This window comes from Triticum urartu, chromosome 5 (genome assembly GCF_003073215.2).
Source record: "Triticum urartu cultivar G1812 chromosome 5, Tu2.1, whole genome shotgun sequence".
NCBI lineage: Eukaryota > Viridiplantae > Streptophyta > Magnoliopsida > Poales > Poaceae > Triticum > Triticum urartu.
Window position 1 is genome coordinate 453,307,488 of NC_053026.1, and position 10,506 is coordinate 453,317,993.

Genomic DNA, 10,506 nt, shown 5'->3' on the forward strand with positions numbered 1-10,506 from the left:
GTTTGATTTTCCTTTTCTGTAAAACTCAAAAACAAGGAAAAAACAGAAATTGGCACTGGGCTCTAGGTTAATAGATTAGTCCCAAAAATCATATAAAATAGCATATAAATGCATATAAAATACCCAAGGTTGATAATATAATAGCATGGAACAATCAAAAATTATAGATACGTTGGAGACGTATCATATACCTGATTTTTTTCATTATGTTTTCAAAGACAAAATGGTGTTACGGAGGGAAAGGATGGTGTTTGAATTGCTAGAACATTTTACGTACAGTGAACATGCAACTAGTACATGAGTGTCGTGTTTAAATTTGGAATTATTCCGGGTTCGTTTGGCATTTTTATGCATTAATTGAGTTTCTGGGCATTTAATGTGCATAATTCAAATTTGAACTACAAGCACATGCTTCAATGCACTAAAGTTTGCTGAAAAATCACATGTGTGTCTTTGGGTGAATTTATAGGTCCCATGCAAGAAATGGCAATAAAATTCAAACATCTGGGTGTCGTGGCTCGGCCGGAATGATTGAGAAACTTGGTTTTTAATTCCTGTAAATCCAAAACACGGCTGAAAATCATGAAACTTGGCATGGTATCATGACATGGCACCAACATGCTGCAGTAATTTTTTCGGCCGAATTGGGACAAGCTTTGGTTAAGCTTCTTGCAAACTGGAGCTTCCCTCAAGAAGGCTCCTTGTTCCGGGAGGGAACGTGTCATCTCCGTGTGCGAAACGATATACTTACACTGCATTCTCATGTCTTAATTTTTTTACACAGGCAGATTAGACCAAATAGAAGTATCGTGCTAAATTTTGGAATTATTCTGTGTTCGTTTCGTTTTTCTGTATTAATTGAGTTTCTGGGCATTTAATGTGCATAATTCTAATCTGAACTACAAGCATAGGCTCCAGTGCACCAAAGTTGTGTGAAAAATCACATGTGTGTGCTTGGTTGAATTTCTAGGTCACATGCAAGAGATGAGAGTGAAATTCAAACATCCATGCGCCGTGGCTCGGTCAGAAAGATTGAAAAACTTGGTTTTTTAATTCCTGTAATTCCAAAACACGCCTGAAAATCATGAAACATGGCATGGTGTCATGACATGGCACCAACATGTTGCGGTAATTTTTTTGGCCGAATTGGGACAAACTTTGGTGTAGGCTTCTTGCAAACCGGAGTTTCCCTCAAGAAGGCTCGTGGTTCTGAGAGGGAACGTGTCACCTCCGTGTGCGAAACGACATACATACAGTGTCTTCTCCCGCCTTATTTTTTTACACAGCCAGATTAGATCAAATAGAAGTACCGTCCTAAATTTTGGAATTATTCCGGGCTCGTTTCGCCTTTTTTATACATTAATCGAGTTTTTAGCATTTAATGTGCATAATTCGAATTTGAACTACAAGCACAGGCTCCAGTGCACCAAAATTGTTTAAAAAATCACATGTGTGTCCTTGGATGAATTTCTAGGTCCCATGAAAGAGATGGGAGTGAAATTCAAACATCTGGGCGTCGTGGCTCGGCCGGAAAGATTGAAAAACTTGATTTTTTAAACTTGTAATTCCAAAACATGTCTGAAAATCATGAAACTTGGCATGGTCTCATGACATGGCACCAACATGCTGCGGTAAATTTTTTGGTCGAATTGGGACAAGCTTTGGTGTAAGCTTCTTGCAAACCGAAGCTTCCCTCAAGAAGGCTCGTGGTTCCGAGAGGGAATGTGTCACCTCCGTGTGCGAAACGACATACGTACACTGTCTTCTCCCGTCTTATTTTTTTACACAGCCAGATTAGACCAAATAGAAGTACCGTGCTAAATTTTGAAATTATTCCGGGCTCGTGTTGCCTTTTTTATACATTAATTGAGTTTTTAGGCATTTAATGTGGATAATTCAAATTTGGACTATAAGCACAGGCTCCAGTGCAACAAAGTTGTTTGAAAAATCACATGTGTGTCCTTGGGTGAATTTCTAGGTCCCATGCAAGAGATGAGAGTAAAATTCAAACATCTGGGCGTCGTGGCTCGGGCGGAAAGATTGAGAAACTTGGTTTTTTAATTCCTGTAATTCCAAAGCATGCGTGCAAATCATGAAACTTGGCTTGGTGTCATGACATGACACCAACATGCTGTGGTAATTTTTTGGCCGAATTGGGACAAGCTTTGGTGTAATCTTCTTGCAAACCGGAGCTTCCCTCAAGAAGGCTCGTGGTTCCTAGAGGTAACGTGTCACATCCGTGTACGAAACGACATACATACACTGCCTTCTCCCTCCTTAATTTTTTCACACAGCTAGATTAGACCAAATAGAAGTACCGTGCTAAATTTTGGAATTATTGCGGGCTCGTTGCGCCTTTTTTGTACATTAATTGAGTTTCTGGGCATTTAATGTGCATAATTCAAATTTGAACTGCAAACACATGCTCCAATGCACCAAAGTTGTTTGAAAAATCACATGTGTGTCCTTGGATGAATTTCTAGGTCCCATGCAAGAGATGAGAGTGAAATTTAAACATCTGGGCGTCGTGGCTTGGCCGGAAAGATTGAGAAACTTGGTTTTTTAATTCCTGTAATTCCAAAACACGTCTGAAAATCATGAAACTTGGCATGGTGTCATGACATGGCACCAATATGTTGTGGTAAATTTTTTGGTCGAATTGAGACAAGCTTTGGTGTAAGCTTCTTGCAAACCGGAGCTTCCTCAAGAAGGCTCGTGGTTCCGAGAGAGAACGTGTCACCTCAGTGTGCGAAACGACATACGTACACTGCCTTCTCCTGCCTTAATTTTTTTACACAACCATATTAGACCAAATAGTAGTACCGTGCTAAATTTTGGAATTATTTCGGGTTCGTTTGGCCTTTTTTATACATTAATTGAGTTTCTGGGCATTTAATATGCATAATTCAAATTTGAACTACAAGCACATGCTCCAGTGCATCAAAGTTGTTTGAAAAATCACATGTGTGTCCTGGGATGAATTTCTAGGTCCCATGCAAGAGATGAGAGTGAAATTCAAATATCTGGGCGTCCTGGCTCGGCCGGGAAGATTGAGAAACTTGGTTTTTTAATTCCTGTAATTCCAAAACATGCCTGAAAATCATGAAACTTGGCATGGTCTCATGACATGGCATAAACATGATGTGGTAATTTTTCTGTCCGATTTGCGAAGGCGCACACATTAACAATCAACAAAGTTATTTTGGAACAAGTGTTGTCACGTTACAAATCAGAAACACAAGTATTATTAAAACCGTGGGCGTTCGACTTACAAATTACGTGCGGCCACGCGTCCCTTCTTTTATTGGCTAGGAGGTGCCGTGCGGGGTAGCTATTTGAGTATGGGAGGCGTCCGATCAGATCCCTGCACATGCTCATCGGGAGAAGAACCCTTTTGACCGCTACCCGCCGCGCACCTCCCTCCCAGCGTCTCCATTAATGGCGCCCGAGCACTTGTTCTACGGCGTGGCTATATGTCTCACTGGACTGAGGTGTAAGAGAGAAAAATGAAAATCTGAAAAGAAAGTTTTGCACGGATCTTGATGTAAGATCCGACAGACCTATATAGCATCGACTGTGACTTATAGCAAGCATGATGAATATAAGGACGATGACATTGGATAATAATTGTATTACATATTTATAAACATAATTAAAAAGCCACATGCGGCAACGCCCGATATACACAAGGGCAAAAGAAAAAGGAAGACAACTAGTCTCCGCGGCGGGCGGCGACGACCTCTTTCTTGTCCTCAATATGCTGGTCGAGAGCATCTACGAATTCCTCCACCAGCCTTCTACGCTCGATGCGCAGCATGACATTCTCGTCCATAAGTTTTTCGACGATGAGGCCGGTCCTCTTCAACAAGGCAGTGGTCTGCTCCTGCTGCTCTGCACTTCCGACGATCTTCGCCCTCAGCAGGTCGCACTCAGCCCGGAGCTTCGCATTGCTCTCATTTAGTTGCCGGATGATGTTGGTAGACTGTTCAAACGAGGCTTGCAGGTCATCCTGCAACCTCGCTCACTTGGAGATCTGATCCATCTGCCTAAGGACGAGGGCACACATGCGCCTGTAAGAGTCCCCGCCTGCCCGCGAGGCAATTTCCCAGGCCGCCGTGGAGCGGGAGGACATCTCTGCCGCATTCGCGGCGCGGTGGGACGTCTCTTCTGCTTCCGTGGCGCGGCCGGACCAGTCTGTTGTTTCGACGGCGCGGCGGGTCCTCCGTGCTGCTTCGGCGGCACGGCGGGACCTCTCTGCTGCTACGGCCGTGCGGCGGGACATGTTGGCTGCTTTCGCGGCGAGGCAAGACATCTCTCATGCTCCCGCTTCTAGGCTCGCCTCTCCCTGATGGCAATCTCTCGACCCAGAACTCACGCTGGCCATGACGGACGCAAGGGAACGATGATGAATGACTTGTTTGTTTTTGAATTTTTGTGGATGAAGATTTGAGGAGGAATGTGTAGTCATCTTGAAGTAGTGGTATTTATAACCGCGTAGTAATACGCTCCTAAGTGGGAAACCGTTTAGGTTTTGGTCGGTGTGAACATGTTTGCAATTTGGAATGTGACGGGACGCGACCTCCCTGTTCTTCTAAAAAAATTGTGACGGGACGCATGCTCAAAATTTACTGAAGGTTATAAGTGCGGCACTATTCCCGGAAGGCGTAACGTGGGCCGTACGCCTTCTCGGCCACGTACATGGCATTTGCACCATAGGGTGCACCACAATAGGCAATGTCAGCACCATCGCGCACGGTTTTTTTAATTAAAATGTGTGTGCCCGTCTAGCGCACACTGGTTGATCTATCTAACTGTTTTAGTTTATTGTGGCTAATCGCAAAACTTTCATCCATGTGAAGTGTATGCCATCAATCGCAGACACTTTGATCTGGCTGACCCATTTCTGTTCTGTTGTCTAATCGCAAACAGTTAATCCTTCTGAAGGGTATGCCCTCAATCACACACACCTTGATCTGGCTGACCGTTTCTTTTGTGTTGCCTAATTACAAACAGTTCATCCGAGTGAACCATATGCTGTGTATCGCGCACGCCTTCATCTGGCTGCCCGTTTCTTTTGTTCCTCCTCATCGCAAACAGTTAATTGAACTGAACCGTATGCCCTTCGTCGCACATGCAATTAAAACCTGAACCGTGTTTGATGCATCCGTCATCGCAAACGTTTTATACATTTCTAACGGTTTTCATACAACATCGTTTGCGATTATAGCATCGCACACAGTTTCTCGAAGGGTCTCTGATCATAGTGTCGTGTTAGCAGCATCCTGCAGTAGTGGTAGTTTAAAACAATATATTTTTTACATAACCTACAGATCCAATTAGGCAGAGCATGGAAGTGCTTTGTGGACAATTAATTTTTAAAACCCAACTGTAATCCAAACCCTAAACTTAATCCATAAATTTCCCTTTATTTCCCCCAATATATACTTTGAAACCCTATTCCTATAACCAAAACTGTGGGCGCAAAGAAGAGAACTTACTAAACGCAGCCGAAGGACAAGGCCCACTAGTGGCTCCTCGTCGGAGTGGCCTTGACTGCCCAGATGAAAGCATATGTCATCGTGTATTTGGGACGATTCCTCCTAGGAGTGTCAGATAGCCAGGCACATGACAGCTCCAGCTCGTCTCTGCTGGGACGATCTCCCAGTCGGCAAATTTAGACTTGTCGGAGTCGAATATGCTGCCCGACATGTCAGAGGAGGCTGGAGATCGCTGGCGAGGAGCTGGGGGAGGACGGAGCGGCAGAGACTGTAAGTGGATTGGAGTGGCAAGTGGCTAGGGTTTCGTCTGAATGTAGATATGATGGAGATACTTGTGGTGTCGGGCTAGGGGAGCATGGACCGGCGTGACAGATGTGGCTAGGCGGGTTTGGGCCTCCCCATATCCGCCCTAGATACGGGCTAAGTATGAGAGGTGTCGGTCAGCCTGAACGTATATGGACGATTTGGACGATGCGGCTGGATCATGATTTCTTGACCGGTCACTTACCGGGTCTTCCGCCCTGATGTATGTGAGTAATATATGGGATTTGTTGTAGATGCTATAACATTAACATGTCCAAAGTCCAAACTTCTCTCTTCAACTAAAAAGGGAAATAGCGAACCAACTTGTAGTTTGATGGTTAAAAGGACAGCGGTTTCTTTAGCCTACGAGAATTTAAATTTTAGACTTGACACTGATACTCGTATTTTTCTAAATTTATTTCAGACCTACAAACTATGTGTGTTTAGTAAGAAGAGATGTTTTCGTCGACTACGAATATGCCGTCTCAGTTTTCTTGGAGGTGCTCATAGGTAGTGCCGGATCTAGGCCCCAGACCCGGGGGGTGGGGGTGGGGTTGTGTGCGTGCGGCCCAACTCCTTTGTACACCGTAGCACAATACTGTAGCAATTACTACAGTATACAGAGGGGGCCCGGGGCGACCCGCTGGGGTGGATCCAACCCTGCTCATAGGGACAAGATGTGTGGGCACGCATTTATAGGGATGAATATATGTACGTATGAGTGCGCGTGTACGTTAAGAAAAATTAAAAAAGAAATAATTACTGCTTTGCTGACAGACCGGGACCCACCACCCATCGCGAGCAAAAGAGGATTTCTACTGCGGTAAAAGATACTTTTGGGCGCCCGCGCTGCCCTCCCCCAACCGCGCCTTGGTTCAAAACGAAAGGCTTCGGTTGCTCCACGTCATCTGCTTTGTTCTTACGCTGATCCGGCCCCGCGCGCGCGAGAGAGAGAGGCGAAGGAGGCGGTCATGGAGGCGGCGATCGGCGACGACCACACCTGGTACGAGTTCCTCCCCATCCTCTCCTGGATCATCGCCGACGCCGCGGTGGCTCGCCAGACGCTGGAGCAGGCGGCGCAGCAGCTCGACCTTGCCGCCGCGGAGGCGAACCGCCTCGCCGCCATAGCCCATTGGGCCTCCTACGCGACGGTCCTGTGTCTCCTCCACCGCGACATCTACGTCGCCCTCGACCTCGACCGCGACCGGGTCGCCGATCTCCGCCGCGAGGAGCCCCTCGCCGCCGCCGCCGCTGAGCCGGGCCCGGGCGCCGCCCTGCGCCCCAACTGTGGCCTTCTGGTCAACGTCGGCTGCGGGATCGACCTCCTCCTGCGCACCGAGCCTCCCGAGCATGTCATGCACTCCTTCTCGCTGCGCTGGGAGGAGGACCGCGACGCCTGGTACCCGGGCTGGCTCCACCGCGTGAAGAGGGAGGTCACGCACGCGCTCCACAGGCTGAACCACGCGCGCTCGGAGGCGGAGCGTGTTCACCCGGATCTGGCTCGTTTTCTCGCCGTGCCGATGTCATCGGAGCCCGAGGGAGCGGCCACCGCCGTCGAGGCATGTGTCGCGACCGCCGAGAGGTGCGGCACGGCGGCTCAGCACGCCCGTGAGGCCTCGGAGAATCTGCGCCGCGTCCTGGTCACCCTGCGAGGCCTCCGCGAGGACATTCTGGATGAGCCGCCTCCCAGACGCGTGATGCAGTTCTTCGGCCCGCCGATCGCCGACGCCGACGCCGACGCCGACGCAGGTTAATTTGTTTACTCTTTCTCGCCTAGCTTCCTTTCCTTCCTGGTCGCCGACGTACCGTCAACAAGCTTGGAGAATCTACGTTTGAGGTCTTGCTCACATGATTGTTTGCTTCCACGTACAGCCGGAGCTGCAGCCGCTGGAGACGAGGCAGCAGCAGCCGGAGATTGAACCCATGCTTCGTCTCAAGTTTTGTTTCCAATTCATGCCATGACTAGAATTGCGTAGCCCTCTGATTCTGAAGCCACCATCGGGTTCGATCGGGTTAATTTTCGCCACTGTCGATCCCATCTACGTACAGAACAGTTTTGGTGAGATGGGCAGAGACTACTGTGACATGGTTGCCTGGCTTGTACATCAGTGATCGCAAAGGCTAGTCTACACGCGCTTAGATGGTATCGATATGCATTGCTTGCCTGGTACTCTGGTGAGAGGACACAAGTCGATTGATTCGACTGTACCCAGCCCTGAGTGTTGTCAATTGTCATGGCTGGGCTGCCTGTTTGATCGTCATCTTTGGTTCCGGTTTCGATGACTGAATCTGGAATTCAGTTAGACAGCCAAAATCACCACACCGCGATATTTCTATTTGATTGTGGTCAAATGGTTGGACTGTCGTCTATCTATATCTACAAAGTATCTGCAGTTTGCTCATAGCTAGCTAGCCTTGATCATATGCTTATACATATCTGTGCCTTAATTTGTTCAGTACACGGTAGCTGTTAATTTGGTTTCAGTTTACTTAATTTGCATGTACCGCCAGATGGAGATAGAAACAGTATCAAACGTATGTGTTTTCTGAAGTCAATGGATATTGATAAGACAGGTCTTTTAATGGTCCTCTCAAAGCATATATGTATTCACCACGAGTGACATCCATCAGCTCTTTTTGGTCACAAACATGCTTGGCCGCACGTCCTAGATAGTCTAATTGCTCCCTGTTTTATGCTCAGAGTATTCACATAATAGATAGTGCCTAGTGACCATAGGTTGTATCTTATGAACTTCTAGGCCTATGTCCATTCCGAAAATGTCATGTTTTCCTCCAATCCTGACTCTTCTACAGTTCTACTGATGCATTATGTTTCTACAGGGAAAATGCAAGCCTCAATTGTTTGTGCACTAGTGAGAAGGCTAAGCATATATGCCTTCAAGATAATTAAGGATGTGGGGTTACATCAGACTAATCCTTTTGGAGCCCAAATCATCCTGGATCGAGTGTAATTCTTGCATTGTGTGCTGCTCCCTCTGCAACTACTGAGGGAGTAGATATCAGGGAGCTTCGGAAAAATTACACTCAATACAAACAGGGACATAGACCGTGTTCGTCACTGCAGTGGATTATGATATAGTTTTGTCAATTTTTACTTGTTTTATTATTTATTGATCAAACTTTTTTTTTTGGCTTTGATGGCTAATTTTTCCACAGCGGGTCATGAAATATGTCCAATGCAATATAGTCATCAACCACAAACTGAGTATCGGAGTAATCATCTGGGGCACAGACATTGTCCCATACAATGGTTCATCAATCCGTGGGGCATCTTCTTTCGGTCTCTAATAGTTCCAGGATACACACCTGAAGAATATGAAGGAAACAAGGAGGCCAAAGGCTTAACTGCTACTACCACCATGCATAGTAAAATAAACATACTAACCAAAGAATGTTGGTCTAGGAATGACCGGTATCACAATTGTGGTTAGAAGGAATATGTGGACCATTTGGTATTTGGTTGTGCTCTAGCTAAACTGGCATGGAAGGTGGTTCTTTGTGCATTTCCCTTGAGTTTACATGTTAGGAGGATGTTTGTTGGGAAAAGTCTAGAAAACCATAAATGCAGTGTATTTCAAGCAACAATTTGACAGCGACCCTTAGCTACGTGGTCTTCTAACCTCTTGTGCTCTTCTACATAAGGAATACACTCAAAGAAAATTTGTGGAAGGAGCGCGGATGCCCAAAGTGGTAGCTTGGATAAGAAGTTACAATTGGCGCCGATGATGAGACAAGTTGATGGATGAAGTTCACTCCCTTCCAACGTGAAGAAAAGAGCGTACTTTTCTGTTCTATTGACGGCGCTCTCAAGCGGAGCTTGTATGCTTATGTTTTGGCATTGTAATAAGTGTAGAATGAATCGTAATGTTATTATTGTTTTTTACTTTGTGCCTGCCGAAGACAATATGAATTTACTTCACAATCTTATTATTAAAGGAGAGTTGGCGGTCGTAGGTGTGTTGGTGAAGCCTTCCTTCCCCCACGTCCTACATTAACTCAATCAAATCAAATCTTTTACCGCGCTCCATTTTATGGGTGTAAGATAGTTGCATTAACTCAATCAAATCAAATCAAATCAAATAATTTAGATATATGTCTGACATGGGAAATCAAATCATTTTTTGCATTAACTCAATCAAATCAAATCACTTCCTACATTAGAATATGTTGGGTGTAAGGTATATGTCGGACATGATTGATGTTGAACCAATATATATATGCCCCATTGCAACACACAGACAATTACCTACTTTCTCTAATGGGAATTTAGGAGGTCCCGTTGCCTCTCGAAAATATCATATAGTTTTGCATGCTGCTTCATTTATGATATTTTCATGGGAAGGACTAGTCATGTGTGTACTGTTGCAACGGTGATGTAGAAGGTTTTACAAGTTTATATGGTTGTTAGTTGCCAGAGTGGTTGCAGATACGCCGAAGTAATGCCACAATGTTTGTAATTCTAGTATGTTACACGGGATTTGTTGATAGTATATGGTACATTTACTACGTTTGTTGACTAAGAATAGAATGCACACATGGCCATTGAAGTTGTGAATCAGTCCTTGAACTCAGAAACCATGCACGAACCATCCTCAAACATTGTAACGGGGTCCATCAATCCCCCCCCCCCCCCCCCCCCCCCCCCCAAAAAAAATGCCCTCCTCTACATATTTCAGAGATGCAA

At 45.8% G+C, this 10,506-nt stretch overlaps 1 protein-coding gene across 1 annotated transcript; it reads left to right on the plus strand.

Moving 5' to 3' along the window:
* Positions 1 to 6,729: 6,729 nt before the first annotated feature.
* Positions 6,730 to 8,880, plus strand: LOC125556242. Its single transcript, XM_048719014.1, has 2 exons — positions 6,730 to 7,550; positions 8,643 to 8,880. The coding sequence occupies exons 1-2, from the start codon at positions 6,773 to 6,775 to the stop codon at positions 8,771 to 8,773; spliced, it is 909 nt and encodes a 302-aa protein (XP_048574971.1). The 5' UTR covers positions 6,730 to 6,772; the 3' UTR covers positions 8,774 to 8,880.
* The last annotated feature ends 1,626 nt before the right edge of the window (positions 8,881 to 10,506 follow it).

Coding starts and splice junctions, on each gene's coding strand:
- LOC125556242 (XM_048719014.1), top strand. CDS start 6,773: ATGGAGGCGGCGATCGGCGACGACCACACCTGGTACGAGTTCCTCCCC. Junction 7,551..8,642: donor CGACGCCGACGCCGACGCAG/GTTAATTTGTTT, acceptor ATGTTTCTACAG/GGAAAATGCAAGCCTCAATT.